At 50.3% G+C, this 18,154-nt stretch overlaps 1 protein-coding gene across 1 annotated transcript; it reads left to right on the top strand.

Moving 5' to 3' along the window:
- Nucleotides 6,668-16,620, top strand: LOC102168381 (cytochrome P450 2A13). The gene is made up of 9 exons (XM_005692428.3): nucleotides 6,668-6,891; nucleotides 7,407-7,569; nucleotides 8,696-8,845; nucleotides 9,079-9,239; nucleotides 10,551-10,727; nucleotides 12,318-12,459; nucleotides 13,152-13,339; nucleotides 13,992-14,133; nucleotides 14,647-16,620. The coding sequence occupies exons 1-9, from the start codon at nucleotides 6,712-6,714 to the stop codon at nucleotides 14,826-14,828; spliced, it is 1,485 nt and encodes a 494-aa protein (XP_005692485.1). The 5' UTR covers nucleotides 6,668-6,711; the 3' UTR covers nucleotides 14,829-16,620.

The raw sequence follows: 18,154 nt of genomic DNA, 5'->3' as shown, positions 1-18,154 counted from the left end.
TCATCCACACTCCATAGGCCTCTGGCCTTTATACAAGCTGACTCTGCCAGCAACTCTCCCTCCCCACTCTCCCTATCCTCCTATTGAAAAGTCCCTACTGAGGCCTCTAGTGGCTAACCCAGAAACTACAAGGTTGAATCAAGCGCCATTTCTGGACTCAGACAGACACCTCTGCCTCCTTCATCCCAGCCCCGACCCCTCTGCCTGTGTCTCCATCTTGACTCCTCTGCCTATGTCCCCCCCATCTTGACCTTGACCCTTCTGCCTGTGCCCCCCATCTTGACCTTGACCCCTCTGCCTGAGCCCCCCTGTCGTGGCCTTGACCCCTCTAGCTGTTCCTCCTCCACCCAGCACTATCCATTCTGGGCTGTCATTGTCTGGCAACTGATCTGTCTCCCCCTCTGGAGATAAAGCTCCATGAAGGCAGGTCCCAGGGCTGTCTCGGCCACCCCTGTGCCCTGAGCATCAGCCAGCATAGGCTGGCATGAAGCAGTGGCTTCTGTGAACACTGGTCAAATGCCTCTATTAAAAGGCTAATTAGGAGCCTGGGGATAATACCGTGGGAAGGTGAATTTCCTGAGAAGCTGATCCAATGGGAGTAACTTGCCTCAGAATGATCTCAGGACACACACCTGTCCTATGGAGGCTTTTTCTACCCAATATGATCCTTAAAAACTGAAGGAAGTAATATCCTGAAAAATAAGGGAATTGTTTGTTTGTTTTTTAAGAAGAGAAATGGAACTGGGCCAGGGCTCTTGGAATCCAAACACAGAGAAGCACAACCAGAGCTGACATTCTCATGTTTGCAACGTGGCTCATATGCTTACATACACCAGAATACACACACACACACAAATCCATACACTCATGTATGGTCATGAGTTCTACAAGCACAGATGTGCACACACAGTCACACATCAAGCTGGACCCAGAGACACACATGCAAATATCCCCTATCAGACATATCCCAAAGCAGGCACTCATGTTACCCACAGACAGATGCAGAGACCGGCGTGCATTCAGCCATACTGGCAACAGACACGTGCACACCCCATCATGCACTCACACACATAAACACGTATGGATACTCACTTATGCACAAACACACACTCCACAAAGATGCATAAAGTCATACATCAATTTGGACACACTGAAACATACATGCACACACATGCACAGACACCTCAAGCATGCACCCAGAAGTACACACACAGTCAGATGTATAAATAAGGAGACATCAGAAAAGCTTCATAGAACATTCTACAATATATCTGACCAGTCCTCATTTAAATTACCAAGGGCATCAAAAACAAAGAAACCAGAAATGTCTGAGAAACTTACAACCAAAAAGAGCTGAAGGAGACATGACAATCAAATGTAATGTGGTATGCTAGAGGAGAAAAGGGGCATTAGGTAAAGGAAAGAAATCTGAATAAAGCATGGACTTTAATAAGAATAATGTATTGGCTTATACTTTTAATACAAAACATACTAACCAGACTTCCCAGGTGGCTCAGTGGTAAAGAATCCGCCCGCAATGCAGGAGATCCCTGGGTTGGGAAGATCCTCTGGAGAAGGAAATGGCAACCCACTCCAGTACTCTGGCCTGGGAAATCCAATGGACAGAGGAGCCTGGAGGGCTACATTCCATGGGGTCACAAAAAGAGGTGGACATGACTTAGCAACTCAACAGCAACAACCATACTAATCATACTCATGTAAAATATTCAATAATTGGAGAAACCGTGTATTGGGGGAAGGTGTAACATGGGAATGCTCCATTTTTCTGTGATATAAAATTCTTTTAAATAGTCTTTTTAAAAAAAACTTTTTTCAGTGCTTTTTATCTTTTTATATAATACAAAACTTTACCAACCACTCAATACTTTTGGAGAAGACAATGGCACCCCACTCTAGTACTCTTGCCTGGAAAATCCCATGGGTGGAGGAGCCTGGTGGGCTGCAGTCCATGGGGTCGCTGCGAGTCGGACACGACTGAGCGACTTCACTTTCACTTTTCACTTTCATGCACTGGAGAAGGAAATGGCAACCCACTCCAGCGTTCTTGCTTGGAGGATCCCAGGGGCGGGAGTTGGGTGCCATCTATGGGGTCGCACAGAGTCAGACACAACTGAAGCGACTTAGCAGCAGCAGCAGCAGCAATACTTTTACCAAAAGAGGATGGAAATGGCCTGGTCTTGACTTACAGAATTCTTTCCATTGTAGTACAGTGTACCTAATTAACCTCACCTTCCATCTAGACTGAGGATCCCAACTGCCTGCATCTCAGAGGTACAAAATAAAAGTCTACTAATTCAACTAAAAGATATGTCTCTAAATAAATAAATAAGGAGAAAAATGACTGAGGCATCTAGGAAAACCCACTGGACAAAATGACACAAATATAAACAGATCCAGAAGCACACAAGAGGGTTGAAGGGCAGGCTGACCTGCAGGGGAGGAGAAAGAGCAAGACACGGAAAGTCAGAAACGGGGGGAGAAAGACAAAGCACAACGCTGGGCAAAGCGGGCCTGTCCAGAGGGTCTGATCCTGACCCACTCTTCCTCAGAGACTGCCTAACCATCATCCCTCCCGGAGGTGCCTAAGAGATCCACTTCCTAGCACAGCTCCAGGAGGTACAGTTTTCCTTTCTTTGTTTTTAAGAAGAGACGTCTTTATCTTACTTTTTTGGTGGTGCTGGGTCTCAGCTGCTGCGCAGGCTTTCTCTAGTCGCGGTGCGCGCGGGCCACTCTTCGCGGCAGTGCGCGGGCTTCTCATTACGGCGGCTTCTCTCGCCGCAGAGCGCGGGCTCTGGGCACGCGGGCTTCCGTAGCTGTGGCTCTCAGGCTCGAGAGCGCAGGCTCAGTAGTTGGTGCGCCAGCTTGGTTGCCCTGCAGCAAGTGGGACCTTCTTAGACCCCAGGGATCGAACCTGTGTCTCCTGCACTGGCAGGCGGATTCTTTACCACTGAGCCACCAGGGACGTCCAGGGAATACAGTTCTGCTGTCTGGAGGAAGAAATGGGGAGGGAGGTTCCCCAAAAAACTTTATCTGTCTCCTTTTCCAAAGGAAAAACTTTCGAGACTTTGTGCCAGAGAATGTAAAATAGAGAAATGCTTCAGTTCAGTTCAGTTCGGTCGCTCAGTCGTGTCCGACTCTTTGCGACCCCACGAATCGCAGCACGCCAGAGGAATGCTTAGAGAACCTCTTATCTGTGGCCTTCATTCCATGGATTAATGGTAAGAACGAATATTGACTGTTTACTGCCATGCAGCTCAAATGCTTTAACCTACTGATTCCTTACCAAAAGAGGCTAAGAGGTGGGTACCATCATTGGCCCCATAAGGTCCAGAGAGGTGAGGTTATCTGTTCAAGGTGACACAACCACAGAAGGGGATTCCAATCTATGTCTTCATCTTGCTCTTAACCACTGTTCCATCGTCCTGAAAGGGACACTGAGACCCAGCAAGGAGAAAGGATTTGCCCAGGTTCACCACTAGCTACTCTGTAAACTGTTGTTGTTGTTGTTGTTTTTAACTTTTTTCATTTTTTTAAATATATTATACAAAACTTTACCAACCACTCAATATTTTACCAAAAGAGGATGGAAATGGCCTGGCCTCACCTTACAGACTTTTTTTCCATTGTAGTACAATGGAACTAATTAACCTCACTTTCCGTCTGGACTGACGATCCCAACTGTCTGTATCTCAGATATACAAAAATATAAGTCTATTAATTGATTATGGGCTACTACTTAGAGGCCCATATTCAGGCCACCACAGGCTAGCACATGTCCTGCTTGCCTCCAGGAGATACAACACGTAACGATGGACAGTAACCTCTTGCTCCATGTTCCAGGGCCAACATCAAAGTCAAATTCACTTGACCTCACTGTCCCCCAAGTGCTTCTCCTCCCCACCCAGCTCGCAGCAGCCTGTTTGAACACTCAGTGAGTGCCCTCGCTGGTGCCAATCTCATTGAAAAACAAACTCCCCAAATTTCTACCTCCCTTCTTGTCATGGAAATAGGGGGAAGAGGCGGACGCAGGCGTGGGGCCAGCCCAGGTGCAGCTGGTGATCAAGATTAGGGAGACTGATACCTGCCAAGCCGGAGCTAATCCTCTTGTCCTCCTCTTCACCCTCCAAAACCAACAAACAACTTTCATCTCTCTGCTTTGTTCTCTGCCCTTTGTCCCCTCCCCGAAGGACTCAGAGCTCAGCAGCCTAGAATGACCTAGCAAGATGCCAGCGCCAGGAGTACCAGCCTCACCCACCTGTTCGTGTCCAAGGTTAGAGGTGGCACCTGAGCAGGGTTGTCCAACTTTCAGAGCCTGTCCGGGGTCCATCTGGGGCCCCCTCTCAGGCCCACAGAGGATCCATCTCAGCACCCACGGGATGTTCATATCAGAAGCCACTGGGACCAACCTCTGGATCTCTATGGTGCCACCCTTATGCTGTCCTGAAGGCAGCCCCAAGGGCTACCTGTGCCTACCCTCAGAGCCCTCTTGATACCATAAGTGGCTCTATTACTGTTTTCCTGGCATCAGATTCAATGTCAACTTTAATCCTAGTGTCTACCTGGGGGCAGGCTCAGTGCCAACAGGATACCCTGCCTGCCCAGGGCTACCTAATGCCAAGAGCAGAACCTAATGTAATCCCTGTGTCCAAGGCTGATGCCAGTGTCAGCACTCGCCTGCCTCCAACCTTGACTCTCACGTGGCCTCCAGGGTGGGCTAGGCCAGTCCATGGAAGGAGAACCAGGAGAGAGCTCCAGTTCCAGCTCCCTCACCTACTCCCTGTATGACCTCCAGCAAGTCGCTTTATAGAGTCCAGGCTTCTCAACTGCCAAGTGAAGACAATAATGAAACCAGCCCTGCTGTTACGGGGAGTCAGTAAGATCATGAGGATGTAGATGTAATCTTCAGTTAGTACTGTGATGGGGTTAAGAGTCATTATGAAGGAAAAATGTCAGTGAAGGGAGGACATGGGACCACTCCTCTTTTCTCTTCCCCTACTTTCAGAATCCCAGGATTTCTCTCTGTTCCTGACACTGGAGTTTACCCAAATCTCTCCTGACATAGTCTCCTCTGCCTGCTAACAGAAGCCCTGACACACCAGGAATCACCTCTAAAGGGGACTTTACACACCCTCCAGTACAACCTTCTTTTCCAAACACTCCCTTTGCACTGGTGCGTGTGTGTCAAGTCCCTTCAGTCGTGTCCAACTCTGTGTGACCCTATGGACTGTAGCCCTCCAGGCTCCTCTGTCCATGGGATTCTCCAATCAAGAATACTGGCGTGGGTTGCCATGCCCTCCAGGGAGTCGAATCTGTGTCTCTTACATCTCCTGCATTGGCAGGGGGGTTCTTTACCACTGGCACCTTCTGGGAAGTGGGGAAACCCAATTCCAGAAAGAGGAAATAAGTGCCAAGCAGGAGACAGAGGGGTCACACGCGTGCCTCTTGTCCACTCTCTCTCCCCTGTCCTCATTATACTCACATGTAAAATGCGAAACATTAACAATAATAGAAACAATATAGTCAACATAGTGGACTTCCCTAAGGATCTGGGTAGGGAACCAGTGGGATGCTGTGTGAATTCTAACCCTTGAAACATTTTGGATTTTTTTCGGTATCAGATTGATGGTTATTACTACTTCTCAAGCCCTGGCCAGTTCCTCTACCAGTTGAGACTGTGAGTTACTATTCTCCAGTTCTGTGGAAAGTTCCACAGATGAACAGCTCTGGTCTTCCACCTCTTGCCCAACCACAGATGGTCAGTTCTATGACCCCCACTGTGACCTCGCTTTGAGGTTCCGATGAAGCTTTTGGACATCGAGAGCGAGCAACATGTCCAAAATAAAAGCAAGTAAACATCTGGGATCAGATGCTGAGTCCAGACCCAGCTGGACTCTGCTCTCAGGAACCCCACACCCACAGCAAGGGTCCTTTCTCACCTCAAGACCCTCAAATCCATTCCCTGGAATTCCCGCCACCACCATGAGACCCTTCAACCTACATCCCTCCTCACCAAAAGACCCCCAAATCCACAGCCACACATCCTGTCCATTCTAATACCCTTACATCCAGATCTGTGATTTTCACTTTCCCAGGACCTCCAAATCCACAACTTTGCGGGTCCTTTCTCACTCTGAGGGGCTTCCCTGGTGGCTCAGAGGCTAAAATATCTGCCTCCAATGCAGGAGACCCAGGTTCAATCCCTGGGTTGGGAAGATCCCCTGGAGAAGGAAATGGTAACCCACTCCAGTGTTCTTGCCTGGAGAATCCCATGGACGGAGAAGCCTGGTAGGCGAGTCCACAGGGTCGTAAAGAGTCGAACACGACTGAACAACTTCACCTTCATCTTCTCACTCTGAGATCCCAAGTCCAAAGTTCAGGGGCTCCCCAAAATCTTCAGTTCTAGAACGTATCTACTGTCTCCTCCTAAGTCCACAGCCCTACGGCAGTCTCTTCCCACAGACCACAAATTCCACCATGGGGCCCTCTCCTTGTTAACCTGACCTGAGGCCCCTGCCCTCCTTCCTGGTTGGCTGGGTCCCAAGCTAGGCAGGGAGCATAGTGGGGCGTGTACATGAGAGGTGAAACAAGACAATTATATAATCAGGACCAAAGTCTGTCCTGCTTTCCCAGATAGTATAAAAGCCAACCATCTCAGACATCATCACCTGGCCATCACTCCCAGTTGCCACCATGCTGGCCTCAGGGCTGCTCCTCGTGGCTTTGCTGGCCTGTCTGACCATCATGGTCTTGATGTCTGTCTGGCGGCAAAGGAACCTCAAAGGGAAATTGCCTCCAGGGCCCACTCCTCTGCCCTTCATCGGGAACTACCTGCAGCTGAACACCGAACAGATGTACAACTCCCTCATGAAGGTGTCATGGGGCAGAGATGGGTGGAATGGAATGCGGAGGGGCGGCCTGGGCCAGTTCGTCTGGGGCTTTATGGCAGGGGATGGGCAATGTTGGGCAAGAGTCTTAGGAAAGAAGAAGGGAATTTTAAAGATCCAGTACCAGGGTCCTGGGGCTTCCCTGGTGGCCCAAAGGTAAAGAACCCATCTGCCGATTCAGGAGACTTGAGTTTGATCCCTGCACTGGGAAGATGCCCCAGAGAAGGGAATAGCAATCCACTCCAGTATTCTTGCATGGGAAATCCCATGGACATAGGAGCCTGGCAGGCTACAGTCCATAGGGTCACAAAGAGTCAGACATGACTAAGCAACTCAACAACAATCGGGGTCCTAGCCAGGAAAAAACCGTATCTTGAGATGTCCAGCTCCTTGATAGTCAGAAGCTGTGAGGAAATGCATCCCCGTAAGTGAGGTCTGGGTACAGGGCCAGTTCAGAATAGGGGCTACTCCCACCAACTAACTCCCACTCACCTCTATCAGATCAGCGAGCGCTACGGCCCCGTGTTCACGATCCACCTGGGGACCCGGCAGATCGTGGTGCTGTGCGGCTATGATGCTGTGAAGGAGGCTCTGGTGGACCAGGCTGAAGAATTCAGTGGGCGAGGCGAGCAGGCTACATTTGACTGGCTCTTCAAAGGCTATGGTGAGGGAGACTGAGGGGAAGGGGCCACGGTCAGACAGACTTCGGGGTCCCCAGCTTTTTTCTCCTGACTGCCTCTGCTATTCCTGTCTCCACTCCTGTGCATTGCTGCCTGCCCCTGCTCTATCTTTTTTTTTTTTTTTTTTCCTGCTCTATCTTGTCTTAGTTTCTGCATCTCTGTTTCTCCCTGCTTCTCTCTGCCCCGTTCCCTTTCACTCGACGTCTCTTCTTTCTCTGTATTTCTTAGAGCCTCTTGGGATTTCTGCTTTGGAACCCTGGTCCTCTATCTCCATATGCCTTTTGGTCTTTTTTTTTCTTTAAAGCTCTGGGCTTCCCCCGGTTTCTCTCTCCTTCCCTCTCTCTTTCTTCTTCCTTTGTCTTAGAATCTCCCATTATCTCTGCTTCAAAATCTCCATGCCTCCATCTCTTAGTAACAGTCTCCCTTTCCCCCCAGGGCCTCTCTGTTTCTTTCTCCCTATTTTTCTCTCTTGTTTTTGCGTGTGTCTGTTAGTCACTCAGTCGTGTCCAACTCTTTGTGACCCCATGGACTGTACCCAGCCAGGCTCCTCTGTCCATGGGATTCTCAGGCAAGAATACTGGAGTGGGTTGCCATTTCCTTCTCCAGGGATCTTCCCAACCCAGGTATCGAACCCAGGTCACCTGCATTGCAGGTAAATTCTTTTCCATCTGAGCCACCAGGGAAGTCCTTTAGAATTTGCCATGGTTACGTCTACCTCCCAGATTTCCATGCATCTTACTTCCCCTCCTTCCCTCCTCTGTCTCCTCTTCCCCTGAGTGTCTCTGTGTCTCTTGGCATATCTGTCTTGCCTCACTCTTTCCGATTCTGTTCTTTGCACGAGGTCTTTCTTTCTGCATTTATCTGAGTCTGCGTTGTCTCAGCCTCTGTCTGTCTCTTTACCCCCCTTCCCTCCCTCTCCCCTTGCTCTCGCCCACCCTCTATCCCTCCTTCCCCTCTGCACCCTACTCTGGCTCTCTACCCTCCTTTCTCCCCCCTTGCTCTCTCTGTCCACCCCTTCTCTCTCTAGGGAGCCCGGGAGCCCGGGAGCCCGGGGCTGGTCTGGGCCCTGCCTCGCTCTGCCCTCGTCCAACTCCCGTGCTGCCTTCGCAGGAGTGGCTTTCAGCAACGGGGAGCGCGCCAAGCAGCTCCGGCGCTTCTCAATTACGACGCTGCGGGACTTCGGCGTGGGCAAGCGCGGCATCGAAGAGCGCATCCAGGAGGAGGCGGGCTTCCTCATCGAGGCCTTCCGGGGCACTCGCGGTGAGCCGGGGGGACCCACCGGTGTGCGAGGAGGAGGGAAACGCCCGACGCGGCCACAGCGTTCTGGCCCGGGAAGAGGGGGGCCACGTTGGGGGAAGGGTCTTGGGTCCGGTGCTGGAAGTATAGTTCAGCACTGCCGTGCCCTCCTTCACGTCTCAGACCGCATCAGACCGCCGAGCTGACTCTGCTAAATCCCTGTCTCTCCCCAACCCCCTCCGCTCTCATCCCCCCAGGCGCCTTCATCGATCCCACCTTCTTCCTGAGCCGAACGGTCTCCAATGTCATCAGCTCCATTGTCTTTGGGGACCGCTTTGACTACGAGAACAAAGAGTTCCTGTCACTACTGCGAATGATGCTGGGAAGCTTCCAGTTCACCGCTACGTCTACCGGGCAGGTAACCCGAGTCGGCTCTATCCTGCTCCTACGGCAACCTGCCGACTCCTCACCGCACCCCACCCCCCACACACACATGAGACCTGCCCCAAACTCCCATCCTCCCCCAGACAGGGTCCCCTCAAAACCAGACCACCACTCTTGGACAACTCAACAGCTGCACCAGAGCCCAATACTCAGTCTCCAAGGACACCTGGATATCTCAAAAGATGCAACCTCCACCAAAAAAAAAAAAGAAGAAGAAGAAGAAAAAAAAAACCTGCAGAAAAGATACATGTCCTCAACCCAGCTTTCTTACAAGACAGGCGTCCTCATCCCAGCTTATCTTACTCTCTAACAAGTGGTCCCTTTTTAGACACTCCATCTCAAAAAAGGGGAGGGGGCCTCTTGGTGGTCCAGTGGTTCTGACTCTGCGCTTCCAATGCAGAAGCCATGGGTTCAATCCCTGGTCGGAGAACTAAGATCCTGCATGCTGCTTGGCGTGGCAAAAAAAAAAAAAGATATTTTCTTTCCATCTGAATTTCTTAACACCTGGCAAGTGGTCACCTCAGCCTACTTCCTGACTACCTGGACACCTGGTGCTTCAAAATTCAGCCCACCAAAATCACTGGTTATCCACAGATGTCCCAAACCAGCCCACTGGAATCTCCAGAGAGTGCCCCCTCCCCAGTTCACTTAAATAGCTGAACATGTAGACAGGTCCCCCAACCAAGACCCCTAAATGCATAAACACCTAGGTAGATTGTTCCCCACACACCCAAATAAGTGTCCCCTGATCCAGCTCATTTTCAGCACCTACAGAAGTGCCCTCCATTGGCCCATTTGAATATCTGAACACCTGAACAGGTATCTCCCCACCTTAACACCTGCACCCCAACCCCACTTTAGTACCTCAACACCTGCACAGAAACCCCAACCCAGACCCCCTAAACATCTGGACAGTTGTGTCCAACTGAGACCACACCAATGCCTAAACACTTACAAGTCCCATCTAAATAGCTAAACACCTGGACAGGTGTCTCTCAACCCAACCTCATCTGATATATGAACCCCGGGTATGTTTCTCCAATCCAACATCATCTGAATATCTGAATATGTGTCCCAGTCCATCTCACTTTATTCCTTGGACAGGGGCCCTCACACGTAACTCACTGTGAAAACACATTCCCATCCAGCCTCATCAAAATATGTAAATATCTGGGCAGACACCTGTAACCCAGTACTTGCCTTGCCCTGAGACAGGGCCCACTCCCACGAGGTCCTGCACACTGACAGCTGTCCTTCCCTCCCCTTCTCCCCTCCCCATCGTCAGCTCTACGAGATGTTCTACTCAGTGATGAAATATCTGCCAGGGCCACAGCAGCAGGCCTTTAAGGAGCTGCAGGGACTGGAGGACTTCATAGCCAAGAAGGTGGAACAAAACCAGCGCACACTGGACCCCAACTCCCCACGGGACTTCATCGACTCCTTCCTCATCCGCATGCAGGAGGTACCCCCTCACAGCCAGGATGAAGAGGTCCAGAGCCAGGCAGAGGGAAATCAGGCTCAGGGTGGAGGAGAACAGAGGCCCCTCGAAATCACCCCTCCCCCAACCTAATAATAACTCACCGACTCTGTGGACAGTTTGAGTAAGCTCCGGGAGTTGGCGACGGACAGGGAAGCTTGGCATGCAGCCATCCATGCGGTCGCAGAGTTGGACACGACTGAGCCACCTAACTGAACTGAACTAACAATCTTCACAACTGAACTAATAATCTAACTAACTAAATAACTAACTAATAATTTAAATAACTAACTAACTGAACTAGTAATCTTCATAATCCCAGTGATAATTAACCATCACTCTTCCACTACTGGAGTTCCCAGGTGCACCAGTGGCAAAGAACCCACCTGCCAATGCAAAAGATATAAGAGATACGAGTTTGATCCCTGTGTCGGGAAGATCCCCTGGAGGAGGACACGACAACCCACTCCAGTATTCCTGCCTGGAGAATCCCATGGGCAGAGAGCCTGGAGGGCTACAGCCCATGAGGTCGCATGGAGTCAGACACGACTGAAATGACTTAGCACAGCACACATTCCACCTATTAAGCCGTTCTGTCCACAGGCAGGACTTATGAATGCGAATCGCGATAGCAAACATTTCTGTAAAACTACCGTGCACCAGGTTTCCCAGGTTGCACAAGTGGTAAAGAACCCACCTGCCAATGCAGGAGACAGAAGAGACGTGGGTTCGATCCCTGGGTCGGGAAGATCTCCTGAAAGAGGGCATAGCAACCCAGTATTCCTGCCTGGAGAATCCCATGGACAGAGGGGCCTGGTGGGCTACAGCCCATGGAGTCACAAGGAGGTAGACACCACTGAAGTGACTTAGCACGCAGGCCCCAGTGGTTAGGACTCTGCACTCTCACTGCCAATGGCCTGGGGTTTAATCCCTGGTCAGAGAAGATCCTGCAAGTCACATGGCACAGCCCTCCCCAAAAAAGGGGGAATTTGATTTGAAAAGGTAATAAAATAGAGTGTTGTTACTCGCTCGGTCATGTCTGACAGTTTGCGACCCCATGGACTGTAGCCCACCAAGCTCTTCAGTTCACGCACGGGACTCTCCAGACAGGAATACTGAAGTGAGTAACTATTCCTTTCTCCAGGGGATCTTCCTGATCCAGGGATTAAACCCAAGTCTCCTGCATTGCAGGCAGATTCTGTCTGAGCCACCAGCTGCTACTGCTGCTAAGTCGCTTCAGTCGTTCCGACTCTGTGCGACCCCATAGATGGCAGCCCACCAGGCTCCCCCGTCCCTGGGATTCTCCAGACAAGAACACTGGAGTGGTTTGCCATTTCCTTCTCCAATGCGTGAAAGTGAAAAGTGAAAGTGAAGTTGCTCAGTCGTGTCAGACTCTTAGCGATCCCATGGACTGCAGCCTACCAGGTTCCTCCGTCCATGGGATTTTCCAGGCAAGAGTACTGGAGTGGGGCGCCATTGGAAGCCCCTAAAAAATAAAGAGACAGGTCCAAAGGGAAAACCCCCAGAAGGGCCCTCAGAGCATAGGCCTTCACCTGAAGCCCTCTGTCCATGCAGGAGAAGGAGAATCCCAACACGGAGTTCTACATGAAGAACCTGGTGCTAACAACCCTGAACCTCTTCTTTGCGGGCACTGAGACGGTCAGCACGACCATGCGGTATGGCTTCCTGCTGCTCATGAAGCACCCAGATGTGGAGGGTAAGGCTGGAGAGGGCAGGGAAGCGGGCACCACGGACCCCTCCCCCAAATTCCTCTGAGCCTGCTGCAATGGTCCCATCTCTCTCAGGTCCACGGACCCTCAGACACGCTCTGCTCTCTAGAGACTAGGTGATGTTTGGCTGATAAGCACCAGCCAAGTCTCACCAGCAGTTAAAATATTGAAAATATCTGAACTGATTGGTATACAGTTTCTGCAGCTGACCCAACCAAGCGCCCACCGCCCCCTCCTCCAGACATCCCCCAGGACTCTTCCTCTGCACCTCCCCCATGGTTTCCATAGGACCAGGTGAACGAGGTGGGCTTCCCTGGGGGCTCAGTGGTGAAGAACCTGCCTGCCAGTGCAGGAGATGCAAGTTCAATCCCTGGGTCAGGAAGATCCCCTGGAGAAGGAAATGGCAACCCACTCCAGTATTTCTGCCTGGGAAAGCCCGTGGACAGAGGAGTCCAGCAGGCTACAGCCCATGGGGTCACAAACAGTCAGACACAACTGAAGCCACCAAACAGCAACAAAGCGAACAAGACCCTGCACCAACAGTGTCTACAGCCGCCGTCTGATCTGAATGGTCTGCATCCACATCACACATGGATGTCATGCATGTTGTTCACATTTGGATTTTCATTCCTGCCCCGAGTCCCCTCAAGAGCTAAATATGTTCTCCCCGCTCCCCTAGCCAAAATCCATGAGGAGATTGACCGCGTGATTGGCAAGAACCGTCAGCCCAAGTTTGAGGACCGGGCCAAGATGCCCTACACAGAGGCTGTGATCCACGAGATCCAGAGATTCGGAGACATGATCCCCATGGGCCTGGCCCGCAGAGTCACCAAGGATACCAAGTTTCGAGACTTCCTCCTCCCCAAGGTGCTGCCCCACCCAGCCCGTTCCCTGTGACCCTAAACCCTGTTCCCCTTAGAACCTTCCCAGCCCATGACCCACGGGACCCAGTCCCCTAATCAAAGATTTTCCCCACTACCATGTCCCTGCCACCTTCCCCCTTGGAGACTCCTGAATTCCAGACCTCCCCAGACCTCTTGCCTCAAGGAATATGAACCCTGTGTGCCCCCAAATTCCTGTCTCAAGAGAAATGAACCTCATTTCCCCTAGACCTTCAAAGACATGATCTCATGTCCTCCAAGCATCCTGCCTAGAGGGACACGAACCCCATGTCTCCCAAAATTCCTTTCTCAGGAAACATGACCCTCCCGACCCCTCAACCTCCTGCCATGGGAGGCATGAACTATGTGTCCCCGAAACCATCTGCTCCAAGAGACATAGAACCATTGCTCTTCAAACTTCCCTTCTCAGGGGACATAAGCCCCATGTCAGCCAAACTTGCTGTCTCGAGGACATGAATCTCATGTCCCCCAAAGCACCTCCTTCAGAGGACCCCAACTCTCATGCCTTCCCTTGTCCTCACCTAGGGCACCCAAATTCCCCCTCTGCCCACAATGTGCTTTCATCATACCCATCCCTTACTCCACCTTATCAAAGTCCCCTCCCTCCTCTCAACCAGGGCACCGAAGTGTTCCCTATGCTGGGTTCCGTGCTGAGAGACCCCAAGTTCTTCTCCAACCCCCGAGATTTCAATCCCCAGCACTTCCTGGACGAGAAGGGGCAATTTAAGAAGAATGATGCTTTTGTGCCCTTCTCCATCGGTAAGAGACACTGCCAAGTCAACACCCACAGGGACCTCCTTCATCTCTAAGGCTTAACCTAGCTTCTTTCTCCAGCTTGGAAGTCCTTCTTACCATATACCCTGGGGCCAATCAGCAATCCCCATAACTACCAAGAGCCTGGGCCAAAGCAAAAGAAAAGGAATGATCGTACCCCTTTCAGAGATGGGGAAAATCAGGGTCCAAAGTGAGAAATTTAAGTCCAAGGTCATTTAAATCCTTCAGATTCTTAGAAAGGTGATGACAGCAGTAGCCATATTTGAGTGTGTATTTATGGGCAAGGGGCATCCAAAGTTCGAATTGCTAGTCTGGGCTCATCCCACCAAAGTTCTAGGGAAACAGGCTCAGAGAGGAGTAGCAACTTCTCTGCAAGTCTCTCCAGCCTCGATATTCCAGCCCTTCTTCCCTGAGAGGACGCAGCTGGGGGTCGGTAAAGGGGGTCAGGCAACGGTGAGAACAGGCCTCACCTCCACGCCTCCCACTCTGGTCCTTCAGGAAAGCGGTACTGTTTCGGAGAAGGCCTCGCCAGAATGGAGCTCTTCCTCTTCTTCACCACCATCATGCAGAACTTCCGCTTCAAGTCCCCACAGTCGCCCCAGGACATCAACGTGTCCCCCAAACTCGTGGGCTTTGCCACTATCCCTCCAAACTACACCATGAGCTTCCTGCCCCGTTGAGTTAGGGCTGTGCCCGGTGGGGCTGGTGGGAGGAGCAAATGGGGGAGGGAAGGGCCTGGGCGGGGTTATGAGGGAGGGGCGGGGCTAAGGATGGGGAAAGGAGGGGTATGGGAGCGGAAGGGAGGGGCTAGGGGGTTAGGGGAGGGGCGGGGTTATTGATGAGGAATGGTGGAGGGTGGGGAGGAAAGGGGAAGGTGGATAGGAGAGAAAGAAGAAACAGAGCGACTCTTTGTTCAGCTTGCTAGAGATGAGATGAGAGGAAAAGAAACTTTATGGTTAACTTTGAATAGAACAATAGCAGATATTATTTATTGAGCAAGTATTCTGTGTCAGTTCTATGCTTAGTGTCTTAAACTCACCTCACTTAATGCTCACAAACCTACCATGATAGGGAACAGTATCTATGCCCATTCTACAGATAACAAAGATGAGGACCAGAAAGTTTAAGTCTATCTGAGGTCCCACAGAACACAAGTCAGTCAGTACTCAGCAAGTACATGAATACAGACGGCCATACTTAACCCACAGTCCTTGGATAGCATCCCTTCCTCAAGTGAAAACACAGCAACTTATTATATTATTACACAACCTGAACAGCTCTGTCCAGGGGACTTTTCCAGAGTCCTGACAGGCAGCTCACCTGGCTTCACTACACACTTGGCTATGCTCTTCCCAACTCGGGCACACTTTGGATGACAGCGTATTTTGTGCCTACCACCAGATAAGGCTACCGTGTCCAACGGGAGTCAGACTGTTGTTGGTGGTGTTTTTCTGGATGTGCTAGGTCTCCATTGCTGCACACAGGCTTTTTTCTAGTTGCAGCAAGCAGGGGCTACTCTTCATTGCAGAACTTGGACTTCTCATTTTGGTGGCTTCTCTTGTAGGGGAGCACTGGCTCTAGGGGCATGGGTTTCAGTAGTTGTGACGCACCGGTTTAGTGGCCCCATAGCAAATGGGATCTTCCCGGACCAGGCATGGAACCTGTATCTCCTGCATTGCAAGACAGATTCTTAGCCACTGGACTACCAGGGAAGCCCTAGAAGTCAGACTTCTTAATAAAATGGATGGGAGAGAGAACCTGTTTCAGAGAAATGTCAGAAGTTTGGTAACGGCGCAGCCATGTCTCTGTGTGTGCAAGTATATGATTGCCTGTTCTCCAGAGTACATGCAGGAAGTCATATTTCCTATGAGTTTCTGAAGGTGGGGCTCTTTCTGATGGATCTGAGATCTGTGGTGCGTCTCTGAATCACCTGCTTACTCTCAGATAAGTTTGTGTATGTCCCCTTGGAAGTGGCATCCTTCAGCACTGCACAGCCTGAAAATTCATAATACATCTGTTGCCCTAATGGTATGGGAGTGAGCAACGAGAATGAAGACAGAACACGAAATCTGGTGCAATGGGTCAGGGGACCTGCAGTCTCTGTGGGACTGAGGTGCAGAGTCCACTCTGAGTCCAGCTTTTATTCCTAATTGCAGACTATAAGACTTTCTCAGATCTTATCTTTCTCAAGACACATGCTGTGTTAATCACGTACTCCTAAATGTCAAGGACTACACTGACATAGTCCAGATCTCCTTGTGTTTACCCCAGGCTGTTCCCTCCTGGGCTAGTTTCGGGAACCATCAGCAAGTGCACAGGCAGTGTTCATGTCTGGAGCTGACCTGGTATTCCAAGGTCCATGCTTTCATGATCCCAGTCATACTCCCTTCTGGGTCGAGCCTTGGGGTTTGTAACAAGGTGATTATTCTTAAGAAAAATACACAAGATAATCATTAACACAGGTTCTTAATATATGCTGTTTTTCCAGGTGTTATTTCTGTGGAATTTCTCAAGGTTGTGAAAGTACATTATTAGGAATTCCCACTACACACATCAGCTTTAGATCTTTGTATTAGACCACTGGTTAGTTCTAACCTTAGCTCTAAATGCTATACAGGTGTTGCCTCCACAAAACTTACCACACTTGAAGGACCAGTGATTTGAGATCAAGTGAGAGGAAATCTGGTCCTTTGAACCCTACAAATTTCCTAACAGGCTGATTCTCAGGATTTTCAATTTGCATTGTCTGTGTTTGACCACGTGGGTTCCATGAATTGGCTGCTTCATACTCATTGGGAGGAGCTAAGAATCCACAGTGTCACATTCTTTATTATTACAAGCACACTATTTAACAATTCAGTGAAGTGAAAAGTGAAAGTGTTAGTCATGTCCAACTCTGTGCGACCCCATAGACTGTAACCTGCCAGGCTCCTCTGTCCATAGGATATCCCAGGCAAGAATACTGGAGTGGGTTGCCATTTCCTTCTCCAGGGGAATCTTCCTGACCCAGGAATCAAACCCAGGTATGTACCTTGCAGGCAGATTGTTTACCATCTGAACCACCAGGACAGTCCCTAACAGTCCAGAGTCAGAATCAAACCTTATCCGTCCATATGCATGTCAGTTTAAGAGGCTTCCAGAAACCACACCTGGGGGAAATCTCAGAATCGTGGCTTAACTAAACTATTGAATCTTGGAACTGCAGAGTCCACAGTCATAACTGGGGGATCTCAGGTTCCCACAACCTTAGACTCAGAACGTTTGAATCACTGATGCTTGGAATTCTTGAAGCTCAGAATTTTAGCATGAGTTTCCCCTGCCCACATCCTTGGGAACTTCATTCGTAGTCCCTCTGGTGGCAAATGTTCTTCAAGTTGAAAGTTCCTTCTGAGAAAGAGTTAAGAGAGAAAAGGAAGGGCTGGAGCTAGCTGGGTTCTGACAATGAGGCATATCTCCAGGGAAAGGTAGAGTGGCTAGCAGGTCTTTGTCTAGCAAGAAGGGAGACAAGAGTGAAGAGAGAACAAGTCTTAATTCCAGAATCCTCAAACTTACACTTGAAAAGGGAAAAGCGGGAATCCATCAAGGCATCACCAAAGGTGCCAGGACAAGTCACATTCTAGCCACCAGTGCATCCATCTCACCTGTCCAGATAGACGCTCCCAGCTTTGTCGCTCTGGAAGGGCCAGTGACCCAACCCAGCAAAGAGACAGTGCTGGGGTGGAGGTGTGAACAGAGGCCCTGGCTTCTGGTCCAAGCTTTGTCGCTATTAATAAGTTCTTGGGTCCTCCTGAGCCTCTCTCTGGCCTCTCTTTCTCATCTGACTCCTTCACAAGAATTATTTGAAGATTAAAATATGGTGTAAAACTCAATGGCTGCAGGGATGAGAGGATGAGAGTAGTGATGTTTCTGTGTAGCTTGGTTTTCGCTATTGTCTTCTGCCAAGCCAAGAATCCTTAGACACCTGTTGTTGCCATAATGACAACCACGAGTAGCATGTGTTGAGTGC

The sequence above is a fragment of the Capra hircus genome, chromosome 18 (assembly GCF_001704415.2).
Source record: "Capra hircus breed San Clemente chromosome 18, ASM170441v1, whole genome shotgun sequence".
NCBI lineage: Eukaryota > Metazoa > Chordata > Mammalia > Artiodactyla > Bovidae > Capra > Capra hircus.
Note: the sequence above shows the minus strand (reverse complement) of the source record. Positions and strands in the feature narration are given on the sequence as shown.